At 40.1% G+C, this 24,973-nt stretch overlaps 1 protein-coding gene across 2 annotated transcripts in view; it reads left to right on the forward strand.

Moving 5' to 3' along the window:
• DEGS2 (delta 4-desaturase, sphingolipid 2) overlaps window positions 1-24,666 on the forward strand; it is a 29,471-nt gene extending 4,805 nt beyond the window's left edge. Inside the window, exons 2-4 of one of the 2 annotated variants that reach the window (XM_081949742.1) lie at window positions 10,946-11,688; window positions 24,170-24,223; window positions 24,317-24,666. In XM_081949742.1, coding sequence (XP_081805868.1) covers window positions 10,946-11,688; window positions 24,170-24,223; window positions 24,317-24,406 — 887 coding nt within the window. In that variant the 3' untranslated portion in view covers window positions 24,407-24,666. Of the gene's footprint in view, window positions 1-10,945; window positions 11,689-24,169 lie in introns of both variants that reach the window. The other variant, XM_081949741.1, reaches the window with a different exon arrangement.
• Window positions 24,667-24,973: the final 307 nt, after the last annotated feature.

The raw sequence follows: 24,973 nt of genomic DNA on the forward strand, positions 1-24,973 counted from the left end.
AGTTTTAGTAGTTCAGAGAACCAGTAAATACCACCTCTGACTGGCTCCGTCCCCATCTATTCTTCGCGTTCTGAGTCCCAGCTGATCGGGAGGGAATGGGGATTTTGCTGTATCCTTTCCCTGCCATGCCCACCAAGCCATGCCCACAGACCTGGTAGTGAAAAAAATTGAATCCCACCACTGGTACACAACATACCGTATTTTTCGGAGTATAAGATGCACCGGAGTATAAGACACACCAAGGTTTTGAAGAGGCAAATTTTTAAAAAAGTAGGTAGGTAGATATAGAGAGGGAAAGAGAAATACAGTAGGTAGGTAGAGAGAGAAAGAGTAGGTAGGTAGGTAGGTAGATAGAGGGAGAGAGAAAATACAGTAGGGAGGGAGAGAGAGAGATAGGTAGGTAGGTAGGTAGATAAAGGGAGAGAGAGAGAGAGAAATACAGTAGGTAGTAGGGCGAGAGAGGGTAGGTAGGTAGGTAGAGGGAGAGAGAGAGAGAGAAATACAGTAGGTAGGTAGGGAGAGAAAGAGTAGGTAGGTAGATAGAGGGATAGAGAGAGAGAGAAATACAGTAGGTGGATAGGGAGAGAGAGAGTAGGTAGGTAGGTAGAGGGATAGAGAGAGATAAATATAGTAGGTAGGTAGGGAGAGAGAGAATAGGTAGGTAGATAGAGGGAGAGAGAGAGAGAAATACAGTAGGTAGGTAGGGAAAGAGTGAGAGAGTAAGTAGGTAGGTAGATGTTTCCAGGTGTATTTATCTATGTGCTGGAGAAAGAAATCACTGACAACCTGCAGCACCTAAGAGTTGTTTCTGCTGGCACAGCACTTGATCAATCTAATTCTTATCAATCACTCTAACTAAAGAGCTTTCCGAAAGGGGGAAAAAAAGTTTTTGCACTCTGCAAACCTCACCAAAACGGGCCCGTTTTTTTCAAATAAAAGGCCTGAATAGCCTTGGGTGGGCGCTTGCAAAGTGCTCCGGGGGGGGGGGGGGAGCAAAAAACAGCTAGTTTTTTGCAAAAACAGACCCATTTTTTGTCAAAAAAATTGCATGCACAGCCTTATGGAGAGGCTTATAGAGTGCTGCTGGGGGTTGGGGGGGGGGGGAAACGGTCCATTCTTTCCTCATTTCTGCCCTCCCCAGCCCCCAGGTGTTCTCTGAAAGCCTCCATAAGGCTAGGCACGACCATTTTTGTGAAGAGGGCGGGGCTTCGGGAGGCAAAAAAATGCTGTATTCGATGTATGTCGCACCCAGATTTTCAGCCTCTAATTTGAGGGGAAAAGTTGCCTCTTATACTCTGAAAAATATGGTATATAGAAACAACATTAAACATACATCGTCCACCCTGGTTGAGTGCTGAAAAAGATATCTGAAATAAATGTAATATATTCCTTCCCCCTTACACAATAGGCTTACAAATAATTATCAACCTTCTCATCTCCTGTATACTTAATATATTTGATATATGACTATTTTACATCACAGTTATGAGTGTATGGCCGATCCCCTTGTTCCCTTCTCTACTTTTTGAGAAACAAAGTTGTCTGCTAGGTATGTTAGGAACCTGTTGGATCTTCCACTTGGTGCAGAGTTTGTTTCCCAGTTGATGTCAGGGTAGTTAAAATCTCCCATTACTATTGTGGTGTGCTTCCTACATACCTTAGTTAGCTGACTAGCAAAAAGTGCATCTACTTCCTCTGCTTGGGTGGCCTATAGTATAGACCTATGACAATGTCATTTCCCCCCCAACCTTTAATATTGGCCCAAATGCATTCAAGATAGTTCTCATCATTGTTGTGCTCTATTTCTGTAGAGAGGTAATTATTTCTGATATACAGTGCAACTCCACCTCCTCTTTTATTTGGTCTATTTCTTTTAAATAATTTAAATCCTTCTAGCTGTATGTTCCATTTGTCGGTTTCATCCCACCAAGTTTCTGTAACGGCAACAATATCGTATCTGCCCTCTTTTACTTGAATTTCTAATTTGCCCTATTTATTTGTCATACTCTGTGCATTGGTGTATAAACATTTGAGTCCATTTTGATTGACCCTGTGTTTACTGTCTACATGACCTGTGTTATGCCTGACTGCCCCTATTTTCTTGACATTTGTATGATTCATGAACATGGTATGGCACTCACTATTAAGTGCTTGGTTTTGCTTGACAACGGGAGTGATAATCTTACCCGCACAAACATCTGTGTTACATGCACTGATAACCCTATGAATTTTAGATTGCTGGGGACAGAAATGTACTGTATCAATTAATTCTCTGTCCCCGCTGTTCAGTTTAAATGTTTAATTAAATCTGTGGATTTAATGCCAAGTAACTCAGTCCCTTTCTTGGATGGGTGCAAACCCTCTCTTTTGTACAGTTTTTCATTGGACCAGCTGCAGACATCATGACTAATAAAACCAAAGCCTTCCCTTTTACACCACTCCTTTAGCCACACATTAAACCCTGCTACACGCTGGCCCTTCCCTTTTTGTTCCTTATATACTGGTAAAACCTCTGAAAAGATGAACCTATACTACTAAGTTCATACCCCAAGCTCTGGAAATCATTCTTCACAGAAAGTACATCTTTTTGGGACAGATCATTTGTGCCAAGATGTATAATAGCATCAACATCACAGTCCTTACTTGCATTCTTGACTATCTTAAGAATACGTCTCTTGTCTCTGCTGGCAGTAGCACCTGGTAGACACCTGACCTCTTTTAAAACTTCCATATCCTTTTCTAAATTTACATCCCTTATGATTGAATCACCAACCAGAAGGTGATTTCTCTTTTTGCATACCTGTGTGCGACTGATGTGTGATACCTGGTTCCCCATTTCACCTTTCCGAAGTAAGTTCTTCATTTTGGACCACGATCCCCTCCTTATTTGAGTCATCAATATCACAAGTACCTTGACCTGTCTCTTTGGTGTCCCCATTAGGGGTCAGCAAGGGTGCTATATCTGTTACGCTGGTCACAGCAAAAGCTTTGTGTTTATGGTTCACAGCTCTCACCCTGCCAGATCCCACGGTTGTCCAGACTGTTCTTCTCCTGCAGGATCTTTGCGGTGGCTGATAGCGTGGCATCTCCATAGAGTGCAATAGCCGAATTGGACACCTAATTTCTGCTTGGAGAGCACAGATTAGAGATTCTAGATAGGTAATCTGTCTATGTAGACTAGTAATTTGTTTAATAATACAATAGTAGAGTTGGAAGGGACCTTGGAGGTCTTCTAGTCCAACCCCCTGCCTAGGCAGGAAACCTTATACCGTTTCAGACAAATAGCTATCCAACATCTTCTTAAAGACTTCCAGTGTTTAAGTGTTTACAAAGTGGACAGTATCCAAATTTGAAAAGAGTACTGCGAAAGATAGGTGCTCGGACAAACATCTTACCTGGACAAACATCTATGTTGCATGCGCTGATAACCCTATGAATTTTAGACTGTTGGGGACAGAAATGTTCTGTATCAGTTAATTCTCTGTCCCCTCTGTTCAGTTTAAATGTTTATCTAGAAAATCTGTGAATTTAATGCTATTTAATACATGTAATAGAATGAACCTGGAATTTGGTTAGATTTCCAATAATGGTTAGAAGTTCCTTTATACATTCTTGGCAGGCTGTCCAGTCAAATACCATTGATACATAATTTCGTAAATGTTTTATTTCAAAGTTTTCTTTTTAAACCATTACTCCACACATTTTTTCATTGATCTAGCATTCTATTATGACCAAAGTTTTTCACCCGTTTTACTATATAGTCCTTAACATATTTATCTTCTAAATTCACCAAAATACTTGAGCTTCCTCGAATAAAGTATCTTTCCTTCCAAAGAACAGTCAGGGTTGATTTATTTTAGAATTGACTGATTTGATCTCCTTACAGTCTAAAGGGGTATCAAACAGCAATGTAATTCTAATTTTTTTACTACCGGTTTTGTGGGCGTGGCTCGGTAGACATGGCAGGGGAAGGATACTGCAAAATTTTCCTCCCCACCCCACTCTAAGGGAAGGATACTGCAAAATCTCCATTCCCACCCCACTCTTGGGGGAAGGATATTGCAAAATGTCGATTCCCACCCAACTCTGGATTTGCCAGTTCTCCGAACTACTCAAAATATCCACTACCGGTTTTCCATAACCTGTCGGAACCTGCTGAATTTCACCCCTGGTCTCAAGAGTCTTCTAACACAACACAATTTGAAAGCATCAATTCTTTAGTGCTTAGCCTTCCTTACGGTCCACAGCCATCCATTACTATGGGAAAACCGTAGCTTTGACTATATGCATCTTTGCCAACAAGGTGATGTCTCTGCTTTTTAATATGCTGTCTAGGTTTGCCATAGCTTTCCTTGCAATGAGCAAACATCTTTTAATTCCATGACTGCAGTAGCCATTTGAAATGATCTTGGAATCCAGGAAAATAAAAGTTGTCACTGTTTCCATTTCTTCCCCTTCTATTAGTCAGGAAATGATAGGACTGGATGCTATGATGTTAGCTTTATTTAATGTTGAGTTTCAGACCAGTTTTTGCACTCTTCTGTTTCATCTTCATCAAAAGGCTCTTTAATTTACTCTTCACTTTTGCCATTAAAGTGGTAGCATCTGAATATCCAAGGTTATTGATATTTCTCCTGGCAATCTTTACCATACACAAATACGTTATGCCACCCAAATCTCAAATCTAAACCTTCAAGGTCCAAGAATTTTGAATTTTTCAATGCCTTTTCCCCCCTTTTCCAAAGTTTAAATGCCAAAGACTAGGCTACAGATTTCATGCTCTGGCATATTGTTGCTCAAGACAATTAAGCTTTTACTGGCACTAGTAGTTGGTTTGTAGCCAGCTACCCCCGAGGCTAGAATCTGGCTGTTTGTTTCACATCCAGTGATGTGCGGTGAGATTTATGGCTGGTGAGGCTGGTGACGTCATCAGCGCGAGCCACGGTCCCCTTCATATTGACTCACGAAGGCGGGGAATGGGACCACATGTTCAGGAGGGAGGCTGAGGCTAGAGGAGCCTCCTGCACACGTGGTCCCATTCCCGGACCACATGTGCAGAAGGCTCCTCAGCGCCTTTTCCCTTTTCTTAAATTTTCATGATGAGAGCGGTGAGGGTCTGCCTCCCCTGCCTCCCTTGACCGCACATCCCTGTTCACATCCTACCTAATAGCACAATATAATTTATCAAGCAATAATTAATTCGTATTTTTCTCTCTGATGCTGAGATTAGCTCACAAGCCCAAGCCCTTTTGTTGCCTGCCCGAGCAAAAGCTCAGATAAGCAAATATTGCATTATTGCAATCTCAGTATTTTGTCTATGCTATATTTCAGAGGACTTCAAACTTGGCAACTTTAAGACTTGTGGATTTCAATTCCCACGCCCACTAACCAGTGGCAAAAAAACTTAGATTTCACTACTGGATTATACACTAAAAGTCACTCAGAATGAGCTTGCATGGCAGATGAGGGACTTACAATTCTCTCTGGCTTTCTCATTCCATTACCAGAAAGCAAAGTACAATAAACATTGAAGAGTGGCGGGGAAACTGGCTTATTGAAGAAATCACAGTGTTGGATGAAAATTTCCATTATCTCTAGCTATAGGTCTTGCTGGTTTATGGGAATTTGATTCCAAAAATAGCTAGAAACTTGCAGATTCCAGTCCAGCTTGAGATTCAATGCAGATTGGAAATTGCAATTAAGGTAATGGGGGCAAAGAAAGAAGCAATGTTTTATTTTGTTTTATTAGATGTATGATTTATCTCCTTTTAGCTTTCAAACCATTCTGGTAGTTTTGTTGTGACACAAAACCTAGATTATATTAATGCTGCTATTTCTACCTATGTCATTAAGGTAGTATTCCATTAGAGAAATTCTACTTCGCAAATGTCCTTGAAATGGCTCATATACTGTATAAGAGATAGTATATGGACCTACACGAGGACAGGTCGTTCTGCACTTTTATAGTTCTTCACCTCATTTTGCATCTTTACAATTTAAATCCTACCCATAAACTGGATGAAAATCTATCGGTGGCAGATTTCATTGACCAATTCTTGCTTTTCTCTCCAAGGTCATTTTAAAAAGGGTCAAATATAGTCAAGATTGTTTCTAGCAAATGCCTTTAAAATTTTTATTCTGTTTGCTGTTACTACCTATTGTCATAAATAAATAAGATAGCTATATGACAATATAAAAAGACATGTGACTAATAAAACTTAGATAGCTACAGGGAGCTTTCTGGAACTCAAGAACATGATCACCACATCAAATTAGCTTTCTGTATTTTTCTGCGTCTGGAAAAAACCAGGCTGGAGAAGGAGAAAAGGTGCGCCTTTGAAAGCAAGCAAGTTTTCTTTTACTGCTTCAAAAGGAAGGGGTGAGGCAGAATATATCTGAATCACAGGGAGCACCTTATCATCCAGGACACACTTTGCAGAATGTTTTTTTCCCCACCATTCAGTTCATTATGGAAAAAGATACATCATGTTCTTTTATTTTGGGAGGAGATGCACAATTCTTATTGAGGATTTGGTCACAGTAAGCATTTGAGTAATCTGATGGGCTGTGTTAAGAGTACAAAAAACCAGAAAGAAGGCAGGACCACAATTAAGTCTGATTTAATTGAAAATGAAATAAATGAGGTCAACATGATTGTCCTCTTCCCCCCCCCCCCCCGGATTTTAATCTTTTCCATTACTTTGGGAATGGCTTTGTGATGCTGCATTCAAGATTTTTGAGGAAGACACATCTTTGTGGGTCTCCCTATTCAGCAGTTCTTTAGCTACCGTATTTCTCAACCTTGGCAACTTTTAAGATGTGCAAAATCTTAAAGATATGTGAAAGAGAATAGAAATTTAAGAATTTTTAAGAATTTAAGACTAGAATTTAAGAATTTCCATTCTCAGCCAACTGGGGAATTCTGGAAGCTGAAGTTCAGACCTGTTAAAATGGTCAAGGTTGAAAAACACTCAACACTAAAATCATCCCTCCCTGGGAAAAACAACTTTGCCCCAATTTTGTAGCTACTGTACTGCCAATGAGAAGCAGGTTCCCTCCCCATGTTTAACTAATAGATTAAAAATGATTGATTTATTGTGTGGTGCTGGAATTAACAACTCAAGAAGTCAAATCACCTTCTCACAAAAGCAGGTATTCACACAGGTGCCTTGCTGCCAAGGATTAACCTTTTCTGTTGGCATATAACCCAATTTATAAACTGGAGTCAAGGTGCTAGTCCTCCTCAGCATAAAATCCCGAGTCTCTGCTAATGGAAGCTTTACCTGAAATAAGTAATTTCCCCCTCCATTTAAAAATGAAACAATTCCAAATGTTTACCGTTCTTCTGGTCTGCTGAGGTGGATTGGGGTAGCTTCCAGATAACCCTTTTTTTATTGCTGATGGGGAAGCATAAAAAATAGGGTGCAGGCTGAAAAGAAAGAATTTTTCTTAAGCTGTTTGTTATGCCTGTATATACCCGTAATTTGATTGTTCAACCTTGTATGTAGAAATTTAACTTGACTCTCTCTCTCTCTAACTGTGTGCACACACAGTTGTATGCCTGTATGTGAGAATGTCTTTATTGTTGTTGTTGTTAGTTGCGAAGTCTTTCCTACCCATTGCGAACCCATGGACAGCACTCCTCCAGGCCAGGGGTCAGCAACGGTTCTGGAGCCACATGTGGCTTTTTCATCCCTCTGTTGTGGCTCCCTGTCACTGGTCGGTGCCACAATTTTGAGAGGTGCTTCCAGTGGGGAAGGGAGGAAAGCACAGCACGCCAGGAGGAGACTCATGGCAAGGGCGGGTTTTCCGGTCAGCTCCATAATTGATAGGGCTTTTGGTTAGGACAGGTAGAAGAAAAAGGATGCCACACTAGGAGGAGACTATGGTGGGGGAACAGGACTTCTGGTTGGCTTCAGAATTGAATTGGGGGGGGGGCGTCCAGTTAGGACCTTTGAGTGTTTAAGGTTGGCGACCTCTGCTCCAGGCTTTCCTGTCCTGTACCATCCTCTGGAGTCCATTTAAGCTCACACCTACTGCTTCAGTGACTCCATCCAGCCACCTAATTCTCTGACTTCCCCTTCTTTTTTTCCCCTCAATCATTCCCAGCATTAGGCTCTTCTCCAGTGAGTCCTTCCTTCTCATTAGGTGGCCAAAGTATTTGAGTTTCATCTTCAGGATCTGGCCTTCTAAAGATCAGTCAGGGTTGATCTCTTCTAGGACTGACTGGTTTGATCGCCTTGCAGTCCAAGGGACTCGCAGGAGTCTTCTCCAGCACCATAGTTCAAAGAATGTCTTTATATAGCCACACAAACACATATATATCTATTCTACACACAAATTGGAGATATTTAGAAGATGTTCCTACAAGAAGAAAAGCAATTAGCTACTATTTTCCTGGAACAGAAAGAAATTGGTGGCATTCCAGTAATGTTTAAAAGTAAATGGGAATTTGTGTAAGTACAGTGAACTAACTATTTGTTTCTCTAATGGAATGTAATAGCTTAGATACCATCCTAAGAAATCCATCACCAGCCTGGATAGAAGCGAGGGTAGGAAGATCATAAGACTACTTGAATAGTGTGTTTTCTCTGGTCTTAGATACCAGCAGAGGGAGCCAGGCCTTAAAATTTCAGTTTCTCATCACAGTACCAGATTTCAATCCCTAATTCCTACACCATTATTAATGTTGTTGAATAAGCTGTCAATTATGATAATGTGTTCACATAACCACGAGGACTACTTTTTCATAGCCTTAAAGATGGCACAAGTCTCAGGAGCTTGGAGCTTGGATTTGGGAGATCAAGGACTTTTTTTTGTAGATAGGCAGGGCTGAAATTCAGCAGTGGAGGCCATTTTTATCAGTTATGCTCTTCCCGTTTTGACAGTTGGGGAAAAGAATTGTCATCGAACAAAGACGTGAGTGGATACTTTCTTCCAAATGATTCTAAAAGTAATTCTGTGCATCAGAGGAAGGTGACACCAAGGGGCCATTCAGTATATCCTTGAGCTGGCCTTGGTGTTTCTGTTGTCAAATTTGCTTAATCTCTAGCCTTAAGCTAATAATGAAGATGCGATGGCTGGAACACAATAACTCTTTATTAACTCAGTAACACTTTCACAGAATGAGAATGACAGGAGCCTGTCTGACAGCTATTTATATCATAGCTGTCAGGCGGGTAGCCGATCAGAGGGCTGTGATTCTCCCGCCGGCTGACAGGCATGTCACAGCCAATAGGAACAGCTTCCGTGATTCTTGCCTGGCATCGGTCGTAATTCCAGGACTTGACAAAATTCTTCTATAGCCTCCTTTCTTAATCTTTGCCCCGGGATTATGTGCTACATTGTCTTGGCATCAAGTTTTGGTGTCAGCTTTATAAGTTTATTTTCCCAATATACTTGGCCTCTTTTTAAAATTTAAGAGGGAGAGTATTTAGTTATAGAATTGTAGCTGAGGTTTTAGGTCTAGAATGACATTTCATTTTAATCCAAGTTAAAATTAATTTTTAAAATAACTATTGCTTATTTCAAGTGGCAAAGCTTAAGATAAGTTAATAATACTTATATAGTTATTGGGGAAATGGAACCAAACAATGAAATACCGTATTTTTTGAACTATAAGATGCTCCAGACTATAAGATGCACATTAGCTTTAGATGAGGAAAACAAGAAAAAATAAATCTGGGTCTGCCTTTGGAACCTGATTGCTGTGGCCCATTCGGCACTGCCGTGCTGTGGCCCATTCGGCATGACCTCTTCGGTGCGGCGCATTTGCCACTGTCTCTTTGCTGCCACCATGGTGCTTTTGCCACCATTCACCACCGCCACCAGTTCGGCACCATGGCCCGTTCAGTGCAGCCCATTCTCCGCTAATTGCTGCAAATGGGTGGCAAAATGGTGATAGGCGGCAGTGGCAATCCCCACTGCCATAATATCCGCTCTATAAGATGCACAGACATTTCCACCCACTTTTTTTTGGGGGGGGGGTGTCTTATAGTCCAAAAAATATGGTAATCGGATTACAGGATCCTTGTTGGAAGATTCCAAGGAAGGATTTGACGGCATATGATAGAGCAATTTTGCTGAAACTAAACAGGATTAGATTAAGCCGTTATTTGGCTAGGAGACTGCCTGGGACATGGACTTTATAACAGAAAGACTGAATGTTACTACACAATAAAAGAGTTCATTATATATTCCTCAGGCTTGAAATTTAAGGCCTGGATAATCTTGAACTACACTATCTACATTCTGATTTAAGCTTAGTGCACCAGATAATCTGCCATAACGTCCTACCAGTTAATGACTACTTTCACTTCAACTGCAATAACACAAGGGCTTGGGAAAAACAATTTCAGCAATAGAATAGTAAATGTGCGGAACACCCTACCCGATCCTGTTGCTAGTTCCTCTAACCCTCATATCTTTTACCTTAAGCTGTCTACCGTGAAACCTATGCATTTCTTAAGAGGTCCCTAAGGGGGAGTGCATAAACGCACCAGCGTGCCCACTGTCCCTGTCCTACGGTCCCATTCATATGTACTCTTTTTATGTGTTTATGGCTATGTTTTGCTTATTTTTATCCATTTATTTGAGCCATTTTTTTCATGCATTTTTCCTACTTGTTGACAAATTAAAATAAATAAATAAATAAATAAATAAATAAATAAATAAATAAATAAATAAATAAATAAATAAATAAATACAATGGAATAGTGGCCTTGTACATTGTTGTTGTTTTCTGATTTGTATCAGATGAGCATGTGATTTTCAAACAAGGTAGTTTACAGTATAACCACTTTTCTCCTTCCTGTCACATGGGTGTAATTTTGTGGAACAGATAGTTGGAGGAATGGTGACATGACTTTGCTGGGCTAGATGAGCCTTTAAAAAAAGAATGACTGTTCTCAACTGCCTTTAATGCCATCTTTCTTTCCTCCCTCAGCCAAATATCCCGCCATCAAGTCTCTAATGGGTTCAGATCCCCATTTAAAATGGATTGTGACAGGAATGGTATTCACTCAGCTTCTTGCCTGCTACCTGGTGAGAAATTTAGCCTGGAAATGGGTTTTCTTCTGGGCTTATGGTTTTGGGGGCTGCATAAACCACTCCATAACACTAGCAATCCATGACATCTCTCACAATGTTGCCTTTGGCAACAAGCAGGCCAAGTGGAATAGGTGGTTTGCAATCTTTGCCAACTTGCCTGTTGGATTACCTTACTCTGCCTCTTTCAAGAAGTACCACATTGATCATCATCGATACCTTGGCGGAGATGTTTTGGATGTGGACATTCCTACTGATTTTGAGGGCTGGTTCTTCTGTACTCCATTTTGGAAACTAATCTGGATTGTCATCCAGCCATTTGTTTACAGTTTGAGGCCACTATATGTCAACCCCAAAGCAATTACTGAGATGGAAATATTTAATGCTTTGGTACAATTCTCCATTGACCTTGCAATCTATTATTTGTGGGGTTGGAAGCCTATTGTTTATTTAATAGCAGGAACAATACTGGGCATGGGTTTGCACCCTATTTCTGGGCACTTCATAGCAGAGCATTACATGTTTTTGAAAGGACATGAGACATATTCATACTATGGATCTCTCAACTGGATCACCTTTAATGTTGGCTATCATATGGAACATCATGATTTCCCCAGCATTCCTGGATCTAGGCTGCCAATGGTAAGCACTGATATTCCCTCCTTTCAATGTTTCAAATTGTTTGGGTACATTGCTTATTAAACTTCTTCAAAGTCCCTATTATATCATGTGACAGGGAGGAAGAATAACAGAATTAAAACATGCAGAATGAAATAGTAAAAGACAGTTGATAAAGCTTCTAGCACCAAAATATGGTTTGGAATGAGAGGAAAAGTTATAGATATTAATGAAAACTACTGATTATTGGTGTGAAATCAGATGTATGGTAAATAATGGTTTTTGCTTTTCCACTGGACTATAAATGAAATGTCAAGTCGATATGGCTACTTTTGACACTTTCTTCTGTCTATATTTAATGGGAGACAGATAGAGTAAGGTAAAGGTTCCCCTCACACATATGTGCTAGTCGTTCCCGACTCTGGGGTGGGTGGGTGCTCATCTCTGTTCCAAAGCCGAAGAGCCAGTGGTGTCTGAAGACATCTCCATGGTCATGTGGCCGGCATGACTAAATGCCAAAGGCACATGGAACGCTGTTACCTTCCCACCAAAGTGGTCCCCATTTTTCTACTTGCATTTTTACATTCTTTCAAACTGCTAGGTTGGCAGAAGCTGGGACAAGTAACAGGAGCTCACTCCATTATGCGGCACTAGGGATTCTAACCACCGAACTGCCAACCTTTCTGATCAACAAGTTCAGTGTCTTAGCCACTGAGCCACTGCGTCCCCTCAGATACAGTATGAACACATATCAATGTACATACTTTGAGACTTAGGCCATAATTCAGTTGTTCTTCCTCCTCATTTGCCTTTACATTTGTCCACTTCAATTGACAGCTAGTGTTTTTCACTAGGAATTATTGATGAATAATATATTCTCAAATCTCAACTAGTGATATATGCCAGGGCTGCCTTCCGTTCTAAGATATAAACCAAATTTTATACAAAATTGGATCTGAACTTGTTCTCAATCCTTCGGTGATTCATCTGCACATATTTTTACCCACCCTTCCGAAGGAAAATAGCACACCTCTGCCCTATATTGCATACCAACCCCTGCAAACAACCACATACACACACCCTAGCATGTAATCTCTACACTAGACTATTATTTGTATAACCTCTCTTAAAAAGTACCTAACTTTCAAGAATTAAACATTAATTTTTGCTTGTTTTACTAGACAAAAAAATGAATGTTCACATGATTTTCCCACAATTTACAGCACTGTGCAATTACAAAATCATTGCCTAAAGGGCATGTGCCTTGTGCATCTGTGGTCCTGCCCCAAACCCACACAGCATATGCCCTCGTATGCTAATAAATGGAGGCTTGGAGCATGGATTCCACAAACAAAGTAAAAATGCATTGTATTGTATTCTGTAGGGCCCCTGAGTGTTGTAGACTAATGTATTCATCATTATATATTTCATTGTCAAACATTCTGGTCTGCCTCTTCATGATTAATGTGTAGGTGATTTTAGCTAGCAAGGGAATCCTTTCTAACTTGAATCACTGTTGCTGTGAGACTTGCGTAAGCACCAAATAGTTGTAAGACACATGGATTGTGATACACAGAGGGGCAGTTCTCTAACTGGGGCACCAGAATGGCCATCTTGCAAATTTTGATATCCTCCCCACTGCTGTGGTGGGCCTGTCAAATTATAAAGAATAGAATATAATAGAATTCTTTATTGGTCAAATGTGGTTGGATACACAAGGAATTTGTCTTTAGTACATACACTCTCAGTGTACATAAAATACATTCATAAATAATAATAACATACAACACTTAGTCATAGTCATAGGTTAATAAGCAATCAAATCGTACTATAACAAATAAAGCAATGTGAATTGTAAAGATACAAGCAACTTGATTATAGCCATAAGTGGGAAGAGCTAGGTACTAGTAAGAAAGAGAAGAATAATAGTAATACAGTCTTAGTAAATAATTTGACAAGTGTTATGGAAATTAGTTGTTTAGCAGAGTGATGGCATTCGGGAAAAAGCCGTCCTTGTGTTTAGTTGTTCTAGTGTGTAATGCCCTATAGCAGTGGTGGGCAACCTTTTTTTTCAACTGAGCCAAATCTCACCAAAACCACGATTGAAATTTATTTTGAGAGCCACATTTTTAAAACCGAAAATACATAGGATGGTACACTGTTTTTAGTTTCAATAAACTCTGGCATTTGAAGCACGCAAGTTTTAAAGCTGTCAAGTTACAAGATCCTTGCATCCCTAACCCTTTAGGAAAAAACCCCCAAGGGGTCTTCAAACCTGACAGCTTTAAGACTTGTGGACTTCAACTCCCAGAATTCCTCCTCCAGTCATGTTGGCTCAGGAACTCTGGCATTGAAGCATGCAAGTCTTAAAGCTGTCAAGTTGAAAGACCCTTGCACCCCTAACCCTTTAGAAAAAAAACCCAGGGGTCTTCAAACCTGACAGCTTTAAGACTTGTGGACTTCAACTCCCAGAATTCCTCCTCCAGTCATGTTGGCTCAGGAACTCTGGCATTGAAGCATGCAAGTCTTAAAGCTGTCAAGTTGCAAGACCCTTGCACCCTAACCCTTTAGAAAAAAAAACCCAGGGGTCTTCAAACCTGACAGCTTTAAGACTTGTGGACTTCAACTCCCAGAATTCCTCCTCCAGTCATGTTGGCTCAGGAACTCTGGCATTGAAGCATGCAAGTCTTAAAGCTGTCAAGTTGAAAGACCCTCGCATCCCCCAACCCTTTAGAAAAAAAACCCAGGGTCTTCAAACCTGACAGCTTGAAGACTTGTGGACTTCAACTCCCAGAATTCTGAGAATTGAAGTCCACCAAGGGCATCAATCATATTAGCCCAGGGATCTGCAAAATTGGCTCTTAAGACTGGTGGACTTCAACTCCCAGAATTCTGAGAATTGAAGTCTACCAGTCTTAAAACAGCCAACTTTGCAGACCTCTGTGTTAGCCCAAAGCCTGGCGCTGGGCGGGCCTTGCTCCACCATTGGTGGAGCCCCAAGAAGCGAGGAGGGAGAAAAAGAGACGGAGGCCAAGGAGCTTTCCCCCCCGCCCCCTCCCAGCAAAAATCTAACCGGGGAGCCGGGCGGGCAGTAGCAAATTAACCTCAAAACGTATCAACGCTTGGAAGGACGTTGTGAACAAAAACCAGCGTGCAACATGGAAGGATCCCAAATGACTTAACGTTTGTAATGCTGAACTGTCCAAGAATGCTAAACCAATTTGTGATTGCAACTTCCTCGAAAGCCTTTTGAGTGCACCCGGATTAAGGTTCCCTTCCCACAACTTTGTTACCAAACCCCATGGCCACCAAATTAACTCACCCATTTCCACATATACCCAATCATAAAATAATCAAGACTGACTGGAATGGCACACACACACACAAATTAAAAATCATAAAGCTGAAGGTGAGCCTGTTTCTCAACCTTGACAACTTTAAGGGGTGTGGACTCCCATTCCCAGAATTCCCCAGCCAGCCATACTCCAATTGTAATTTCTTCTTAAAATAGGATAGAAAGGCTCATGGCAAGAAACTCCAGGCATCCAAACAACTAAAAGGTCAAGGCTGTGTGTTAATTCTGTTTCCCACTTATTTCACAAAGTGGGCTGATTTATTTATCCCACTCATTTATGCCATGCTGTCTTTACTTTTTAAAACATTTTACAGACTAAGCCTTTTTTTTAAAAATGCCATCAATGTATACACAATTTATTGAGCTGGTATAGGTTCTCCTTGAGCAGGCGGCTGAATTAGAAAACCTCCAAAGTCCCTTCCAGCTCTGTTCTATTCTAAAGACTCTCTTGTGCTCAGCTCCATTCCAAACAATACTGACACGGTCAGTACTAGTTTTCCTGATTTCCTGATTAGGGAGGATCCTGAAGTCGGGCGGGGACGAGAAGCGAGGAGGCAGAAAAAGAAACGGAGGCTAAGGAGCTTCCCCCCGCCCCCTCCCAGCAAAAATCTAACCGGGGAGCCGGGTGGGCAGTAGCAAATTAACCGATCTTTGCTACTGCCCGCCCGGCTCCCCGGTTAGATTTTTGCTGGGAGGGGGCGGGGGGAAGCTCCTTAGCCTCCGTTTCTTTTTCTGCCTCCTCGCTTCTCGTCCCCGCCCGACTTCAGGATCCTCCCTAATCATTGTGGGTTGAAAAAAAGGGAAAGGGGCACTTGTTTTGAAGTGCCCGAGAGGAGGGAGGTAAGCGGGCGCCCGGCACACAGAAGAGCCGCATTAAAATGTGTAAAGAGCCGCGCGTGGCTTGCGAGCCGCGGCTTGCCGACCACTGCCCTATAGCATCGTTTTGAGGGTAGAAGTTGAAGCAATTTATGTCCAGGATGTGAGGGGTCTGACTCTGTAGATATTTTCACAGCCCTCTTTTTGACTCATGTAGTATACAGATCCTCAGTGGAAGGCGGGTTGGTAACAATTGTTTTTTCTGCAGTTCTAATTATCCATTGAAGTCTGTGTCTGTCTTGTTTGGTTGCAGAGCCAAACCAGACAGTTATGGAGGTGCAGATGACAGACTCAATAATTCCAGTGTAGAACTGAACTAAAGCATTTATTCTCCAGAAATGTCTTGTGAAGTTAATGCCCACTATCCTTCCGATATTCTTAGGATGCTCCCTATCCTGCCATTTAACTTTTGAGGGGCAGTAGGCACAGGCCAAGCAAAGCAGGGAGGTGCACCAATCCTCCACTTATCAGTTCTCTAGGAATGTTTGGGTGTGGTCCAGAGACATTCTTGTAAAAAGAGATAATGCTAAAAATGGATGCTTAGTTTTGCAACATGGCAGCTTTCCATTTAAACTGGTTTAAATGAACCCGTTACATTTATTTTAAAAGCAAACGACTTTAGAAAAAGTAAATACATGGGATAGCAACCTGGAATGTGCCGAGGGAATTGATGATTTCTCTGACATATTGAGAGTTGGTGGGTAATCCTTTGGAAAGCCTGTTACAAACCATTTTTTTCTGATTTTGATTTAACACATTTGATTTTAAAGATTATTTTGTGAAGACTCTTATCACCCTTAACCATACCTTCAGTTTTGGATGGATGGGTCTTAAGCCATGTTATAACATGAATAGCTATCAAAGAAGTTAAACACATGGGCAGGCAGTGGGAAATAACTTCTCCAACATTCCAATAATAAAAAATAATGTGAATATTATTTATGGAGTCAAAGAGGGGACAAAAGCTCAGTTTGCAGGCAGTGGAAGTACTATCTTATCTTCTGCTCCTGCCGGCTGCCTGCAATTTGTCAGTTCAAATCTCACCAGCGCAAGGATGACTCAGCCTTCCATCCTTCTGAGGTGGGTAAAATGAGGACCCAGATTGTTGGGGGCAACAGAGAGAGCTGTAAAGCACTGTGAAAAGGTATACAGTTGCTATTGCTATCCCTTCAGACATCTTGTCTTTGGGACTTTCTCCTCCATGTTTGTTTACACATTTATGAATAAATAAATGTATAAACAAAGGATGAAAGAGCAATCTAACTTTAATCTAGAATTTTGGTAATGCTTCATCTTTACCCTCCCCTTCATAAGCATTCCTGTTATGGAATGAAAGACCTTGAGAGACAGTGGCAAAGAGACGCTGCTCAGATAAGAGACAGCATAGCCAGCATCTGGAAGGTTGGGGGAGGGGGGCAAGAGGCTAAGAAGAAATTGGTGATTCATAGAGGTTTAATATTTGTAACAAAATAGGTAACCTATTAAAGAAGTAAGCACTTGATGGGAGACATTCTCGTTCATTTAATTAGTGTTCTTACATAAATAGGAACAAACAAATCAATTTTTCCAGAACATAAAAAACATTGAAATCTAGTCAAAAATATAGCTTGATGTTTTTTTGTATAGAGCACCAAACATCAGACACTTTAGGTGACCATTATATTACTGCTTCAAGGTTACAAAAGCAATTCACACACACACACACACCCAAACACATATGCAGACATACACAAACATTCTTACTGTTTTCATTACACAGAAAAAAGCCCATACTTGAGTAAGATTTGCTTCTATGATTCTTCATAGCATGTTATCTTTTCCCTGTTTCTGTTCAATTTAGCTCTGAACTAAATTAGTTCAATTTAGTCAATGACTAAAGGGTTACAAGTCTTATCATACTTGCCAGCATTGGGGAGGCTATGAATTCACAATGATATCCTTGGCAACATGACCCTCATGTCAAAGCCTAGTTTTCTAGTCCATGCCCCAGTCTTTTTATAGCATCCTCAAAAATAAGCTATAAGCAATTTGATATTCCTTAAAAACGCTTGATTAGACAAATAAAGAAAGCATAAGCTTAGTCTAGCACTAATGATGTTTCCTATTTGGATAATGAAATGTCTGCAAGAAAGCAATCAAGGACCCTTCCCCTCCCCAAAAGGAAGCATATGGGTTGATAGAGATATCTAGAATATTTCTGTACCTGGCTTTACAGAATAAGTGAACTGGCTATGTATTTCTGTGGATTATAGTAACTGCAGGTTGAAGTTATCTAATAAACAACAGCAAATAGTGGTTCAGCTTAATAAATCCAATTTATTCAATGTTCTTTGCCATTTACTTCTTTTGAACTCAACTTTTTTCCAGCTCCCTCCTGCAAATTATTTTCCCACTACTGAATCTCATTCTCTGACTTTTATTCATTCTTCTTTTAAGTTGACTTATGTCAGATATGAAAGTCCTTGAGACATCTATAGGTTGCAATCTCATTGACCAAGGTCGGATCATTGACCTTGGTGGCTGAGGTTGAACCTGGACCTCAACTATCTGGAAAGTCAGTGGAGAGCCTAAGCAAATCAGGGAGGTGTTACCTGCACCTGTCATTAGAGACTGACTTTGTTTGTGTAACTTATTAACCCTGCATTAAGTAAATTAGGGCTTGGGAAACAGGTCCAAATATCTGAATTTGCACAACACCTAGATCTAGTCAGTAATGGTGGTGGCTGCATACAATGCACTGAGCTAGACAACAGCACTTTAGCCGGTGTGTTATAAAAACTCTACATCTTCTATTTTTCATATGAAATGTACAAAGGCTAGTACTTTAGGAAGGAACCACATTAGGAAATGGTTGTTCCATATTGTTGTTGCTCCCCCCCTCTAACTCTGCTACAAATCTTTCATTCATCACAGAGGTGCCCCCCCCCCGTGAGTGCATGAAACTCCATTTGCCCAAGTAGTGGGTATGTGCCTGAAAACCATCTCCTCTCTCTCCCTCTCTCCCTCCCTGCTGCCACCAACACTACTGGTCCATAAAGGCATAAAGGTTGGGAGCTACGGATGTAGCAGCATGCATAACCTTCTAAACCTTTACTGAATTCCTTCTCAAATTTCACATTTTTCTGTAAGTTGACCCTAAACATAAAAAGATTGTACTTTGGGGTATGGATACTAATGCCTTCAACCAATTTCTTTGGCTGGGACCTGATTGTGACTTTCCAGTCTGTCTACTCTGTTTAAAGATGGGGCAAACACAAAATAGCAGAGGCATGTAGGGGAGAAGTCAAGATGATGACCACTATTGAAGTAAAAAGAGGTTGGGCTTTGAACACAGTTCTGTATTGCCTAGTACAGCATTACCAAAGAAAAGCTTGCAATAAAGGTACTTGTGGTATAGCTAGGTCCAGCCACCCTGTGACATTAACTGAAATACATCTCCCACCTTCCAGAAACTGTTTTCCTTTTGGGGAGGTAGAGTAGCCGTATATGTAGTTTGTGGTTGATGTTCCTGTAGTTCCATTCATGAAACATACATAATGGTTTATCCATAGAATACTTATACACTTCTTTGAATTTGCCTGATACAACACCCACATGGACCAGTGGTTGCATAACAGCTAAGGTTGCATAACAGCTAAGGCTGCATACCAACTAAGGTTGCTTATGTGGCTAGCTTATTTCTCAGAGCGTCATGCAAATATACCCACCATTTTAAGAGTCAACTAATTTGCCATTATAAATCAGAGTTTGTGCTCATTCTCCATGGAGGAAGACAAAGAGCCTGATTGCATTAGAAAAAAATTAATAGGGGTCAGATGTTAAACATTCATAAAACCTTGGAATTCCTTTCTGGGTGACTATTATTTTGTCTGGCTCACTGCCCCTTAAATTAATAACTTATGTGGTGCTTCAGGATATTGGGTTTGGTCTACAATAATCAGAAAAAACAAGTACAAAAACCTGACAAACTGGGTTACACTCCAGGTAGGGTATGCTGACTGGAAACATTAGATTACATTTTATCACCAATTAACTTGACCTTTCACTTGAAGGACAAAAGCCTGTTGTGTGTAAAAACATGGAACTGGGCGCAGCAGAAACGGGTTGATTGAAGTCCGTGCACTGAATTTAAAGGATAGATTTTAACTTGTACTGTTGCTCTTTGGTGTAAATCCTGTCTAAAAATCCCCCCTTTCCCCAATTGTGTAGTTTACTGGAAGCTGCATGTACTTTTCTTTTTTTAAAAAAAAAGTCCAGAACAGCCCCAGCTTGTCAGCTAGGAGTCTGATTGGTCAAACTGATTTAATCTCCCTTTCTGATTGGCAAAGATAAATAATAAATCTGCAATCACCTTGCCACCATAAAGTATTTCAAAGCAAACATCTTGTGTGTTTTGAGCATTCTACTTAGGCCTGAATCAGGGGTGAAATCCAGCAGGTTCTGACAGGTTCTGGAGAACTGGTAGTGGACATTTTGAGTAGTTCAGACAACTGGTAGCAGAAATTATGAGTAGTTCAGAGAACCGGCAAATGCCACCTCTGGCTGGCCCCAGAGTGGGGTGGGAATGGAGATTTTGCATATAATTCCCCTGGAATGGGATGGGAATGGAGATTTTGCAGTATCCTTCCCCTGCCACGCCCACCAAGCCACACCACGCCCACCAAGCCACGCCCATAGAACCGGTAGTAAAATAATTTGAATTTCACCACTGGCCTGAATACCTTTAGCAGTGTGAGGGCTTCAAGCATTAATATTCTCAGCAATGGCCTTGTTAGCTGGAAAATTCTGGAGCCAAAGCTGAGGAAGACTGAGTTAGAAGGTACAACTGCATCACTTGATTGGTGCTAAAAATGATTGTATCATCTTAAAAAAAATATGAAGAAAGGGAAGCAGAAATGATCCTTTGCTTTCCCTGAATGGTCCAAGGTAAAACCATCTCCTTGCTTTTTTTTTTCCTTACCAATTAAATTACAAGTAATTTTATTTATCACACCTTAAGTAAAATGGAAAGGATTAACTTTTCTTCCCCACAACGGCATCCATGGAGATGGTCAAAACATGTCAGATACAGTATTGCAATCTAAGCTCCACCCCTCACATTACATAGGCCTATATGGGGTTGGGGCGGCTTTGGTGCTATTGTGATGGCCACAAACGTGTCTGTTTCAACCCCCCTGTGGATGCCACAGCTTTCATCAAAGGATAAAATAGGACAGAGGGCTGAATAACGTTATGGATCTAAAATATGAGTAAGTAGGTAGTAACTGTTTATCAATTGTGTACATTTTGCTTATTAGAACACTTTGGGATTGTGCTGCTCTGTTAATTGTCTTATTTTCCTATTCAAATTTATTCAGGTAAATTGCCTGGGTAGGGTTAGGGGAGAGAAGCTGAAGACTACTGATTTTTTTAAAATTTTACTCATTCTTGTTTGATCACCTTTTCTCCAAACGCATATCTTTTTATCTTTATCATTCTTTAACTTTTATTTGTCTGACCTCTAGCCCCCTGTAGATCCAGTCTGCTTGCATTCTTCAGCTCTTTGTCCTCCCTTTCAATCTTCCCATTTTTTCCTCACAATTTTTATCTGCTTTTTTCTAGTCCTTCTCTCTTCCTTGTTTTACAGAGTGATTCATCGTTCTTTGAATATGATGAAATAATATACTTGGTATTAGACTATTGTATAACAAATCATTTATGCTGTATTATGATACAATCTGGAATTTTAATAATATAGTATTTTCATAATTTTAAAAAAAGTAATAAGAATTCTGTTGGTACCTGAAGTTTATGGAGTTATGACAGGATCTGGTTCCTTTTGTGCTTTTTACGCCTTGTAATCCAATATCAGAGCTGGTGTTAGAAGTGAGGCTGAAAGTTGTCATGTGGTTGTAGTTCAAAAGGAAGAAACAGGACATGAACAGGTCATCCAAAGTCACAGTTTGTTTTATGTGACAACTCCTCAGCAGAAGCATAGAGAAAATTTAAAACATCTGTCCTTGACAATTTCTCAATGGATAGAATGTCAGAATTTGCTAATGAGGAAGCAGATAAATGTGGATTGTCCACATTTATCTGCTTCATTAGCAAATTCTGAAGTACTCAGGTATGTTGAATCATCAGGTGTACAGGCTTGCCTGGTGGGCTATTGTTTGGATGTAATCTAGTCATGGTAGAAGGTTTGACGATTGGGGAAACCTAATACATATGATAAAGACTTCATCTGTTGTAGATGGAGGTTTCCTTCACTTGAAAGAACAGTCTTATGGTCTTCTTTGACACTATGCTGAGTTTGACTTTGCAGATCAATGTAGTAGCAGCAGGTAGCAAAAGCAGTCTTTTTCAGCTGTGAATGCTCCATCAATCACACTTTTTCCAGAAAAGATTTGACTATTAATGCTCATTCTCTTGTTACTTCCCAGTTAGGCAGTTCTAATCCTGTACTTGAAGGAGATTCAGAAATTAAGCTGTCAGATATGTCAGATATTTGCTAGTAGCATATAATAGCTATTCTAATTCTAGTTGTCAAGGCAGATTAGTGGATTAATTTTAGATTGCTTATTATAATAATAGACAAATCCTTGGATAGATAAGTAGATAAGTCCAGGGTTTGTGCCCTGCTTATCTGCAGGATCAGTTTTCCATAAGTTATAAACTTATACAGTAGCTCCAATAAATCACACTTTATTGCAAGTATTGGAATTAACTAGGGCAAAGGGCTGTTGCTGTTGTTTTGGTGGTACCTTTTCTTATGATCTCTGTTCCTAGACTGCTCCATCCTTGGCCTGTTTTAAGAAGTAGTAACGAATTAAGAGTACAACCAATTTTATACTCAAACTTTCATCTTCTAAGCGTTTTCATATTGGATATTTTTTTATTACTTTGTGGATTTTATAAGCTTTTTTGATATTGTTTGGTATTATATGATAGCTGGATTTTATTTGTAAGAATTGTAGTTGGTATTATTGGAGTCCTCAGTTTATAAACAGACAAAACTCCATCACAGATAAAACCATCATGTTAATCAAATTATCTTAAAGTCAGCATATTGTAGGAGTTGCGCCTATCTGAGAGAACATTTTTATGGGCAGCATATAGGAGTCGTAAAGGGATGTGGTGGCTCAGTGGCTAAGATGCTAAGCTTGTCAATCAGAAAGGTCAGCAGTTCGATTCTAATCCCTAGCACCAAGTAATGGCATGAGCTCCTGTTACTTGTCCCAGCTTCTGCCAACCTAGCAATTCCAAAGCATGTAAAAATGCAAGTAGAAAAAATAGGAGCCATCTTTGGTGGGAAGTTAACAGAGCTCCATGCGCCTTTGGCGTTTAGTCATGCAGGCCACATGACCACAGAGACATCTTTGGACAGTGCTGGCTCTTCGACTTTGAAACAGAGATGAGCACTGCCCCCTAACGTCGGGAACAACTAGCACATATGTGCGAGTGGAACCTTTACCTATAGGAGACGTCCGTGAATGCAAATTATTTTCAATTTGAACAAATTTCAGTGGATGTTATGCCTAGCTAGAATGCACCTATTCCACCTTGTCTTAATTTTTTATCTGCTCCCTGCCAAAGTACCTGTCAATAATGTTACATACAGTATCTGTGTATCTATGTATCTAATTTCATCAACCAGGTTAAACTGAGTGTTTCCAGTGCCTTGTTGAATACATTTCTATGTCCAATTTATTATATATCACAACACGCTTGTTAATATAAATTCATAATAAACGGAGAGCATAATAAATTGGGTTATGCAAATTACTTTTGTACGGAGTTTCCATTGAAGACAGAAAAGTCAAGGCATGAATGTCTCAAACAGAAAAAAACCTCCCACCCTTCAAACCTCATCTTATTTTTCACTTAAAGTTCAGGTAGTATTTTGGATAGGAACTGAAATTATATAGCAATTATTATTTCTGAGTCAAGTGAACATTCAAGAACATATTGTGGCATAAGTTTTTAAACTACAAATCACCACAAAGCTATGGGTTGAGTTTAGGATTGCCTTGCCTATACATGTGACTCTGAACTTTGTATTTACTGGCAAAGAATCAATAAACTAGCAGATGCACAAACTTGAAGTCTTATGTTATTAACTTTTATACCACCCTATGTAAATAATTATATCCTAAACAAATACTGAAAAATACATGGGCATGTTTATAGATTCGTTCTGATAATAAGAGAGATATAATATATATACCGATATTAAACAAAGTATTTTGCAGGTAAGAAATTATGGATTAATATGTTTCCCATTTATTTTAACAGGTAAAGAAAATAGCACCTGAATATTATGACACCCTACCTCAACACCAGTCATGGGTTCGTGTCATCTGGGACTTTGTTTTTGATAATAACATCAGTCCTTATTTAAGGGTTAAAAGAAAATATAAATTCGCTTCTGAATCTTCCTAGATACCAACACCAGCTTTTCATTCTGGACTTCTGCACCTTGAAAATGTTTTCCTCGCAAACATGAATGATGCATTTTATGAAGTGTCTTAGGTAGATGCAGCTGATGTATTTTTCTGAATCCAAAGGATAGTCTTAAATCAAAATATGAAGAAATATTCAAATGAAGCTAATGAAAAACTTTTTTACAATAGGACTCCAAGATACCTTTCACAGTTACTACTGTTGAGCAAGGTACCACTTATAGTGTACCTGTGCATTTTAATGTTGTTGCCTAAATGTAGAACCTTACTCTTTTCACCATTGAATTTCATTTTATTAGATAGTGCCCAATGTTCAAGTTTGTCAAGATCCTTCTGGAGTGTTGGCTATTCCTGCCAGCTTGGTGTCATCTGCAAATTTGATGATTTCCCCATTTATTCCCTTATCCAAATCATTGATGAAGATGTTGAAGAGTACTGGGCCTAAAACAGAGCCTTGGGGTACTCCACTGCATACCTTCCTCCATGTAGATGCAGTTCCATTGAGGACTACATGTTGAGTGAGGTTGGTCAGCCAGTTACGAATCCATCTGGTGGTGATGCTGTCTAACCCACATTTTTCTACTTTATCTAGTAGTAGGTTATGGTCTACCTTATCAAATGCCTTACTGAAGTCCAA

Source organism: Natrix helvetica (assembly GCF_964273705.1).
Source record: "Natrix helvetica genome assembly, chromosome: 1".
NCBI lineage: Eukaryota > Metazoa > Chordata > Lepidosauria > Squamata > Natricidae > Natrix > Natrix helvetica.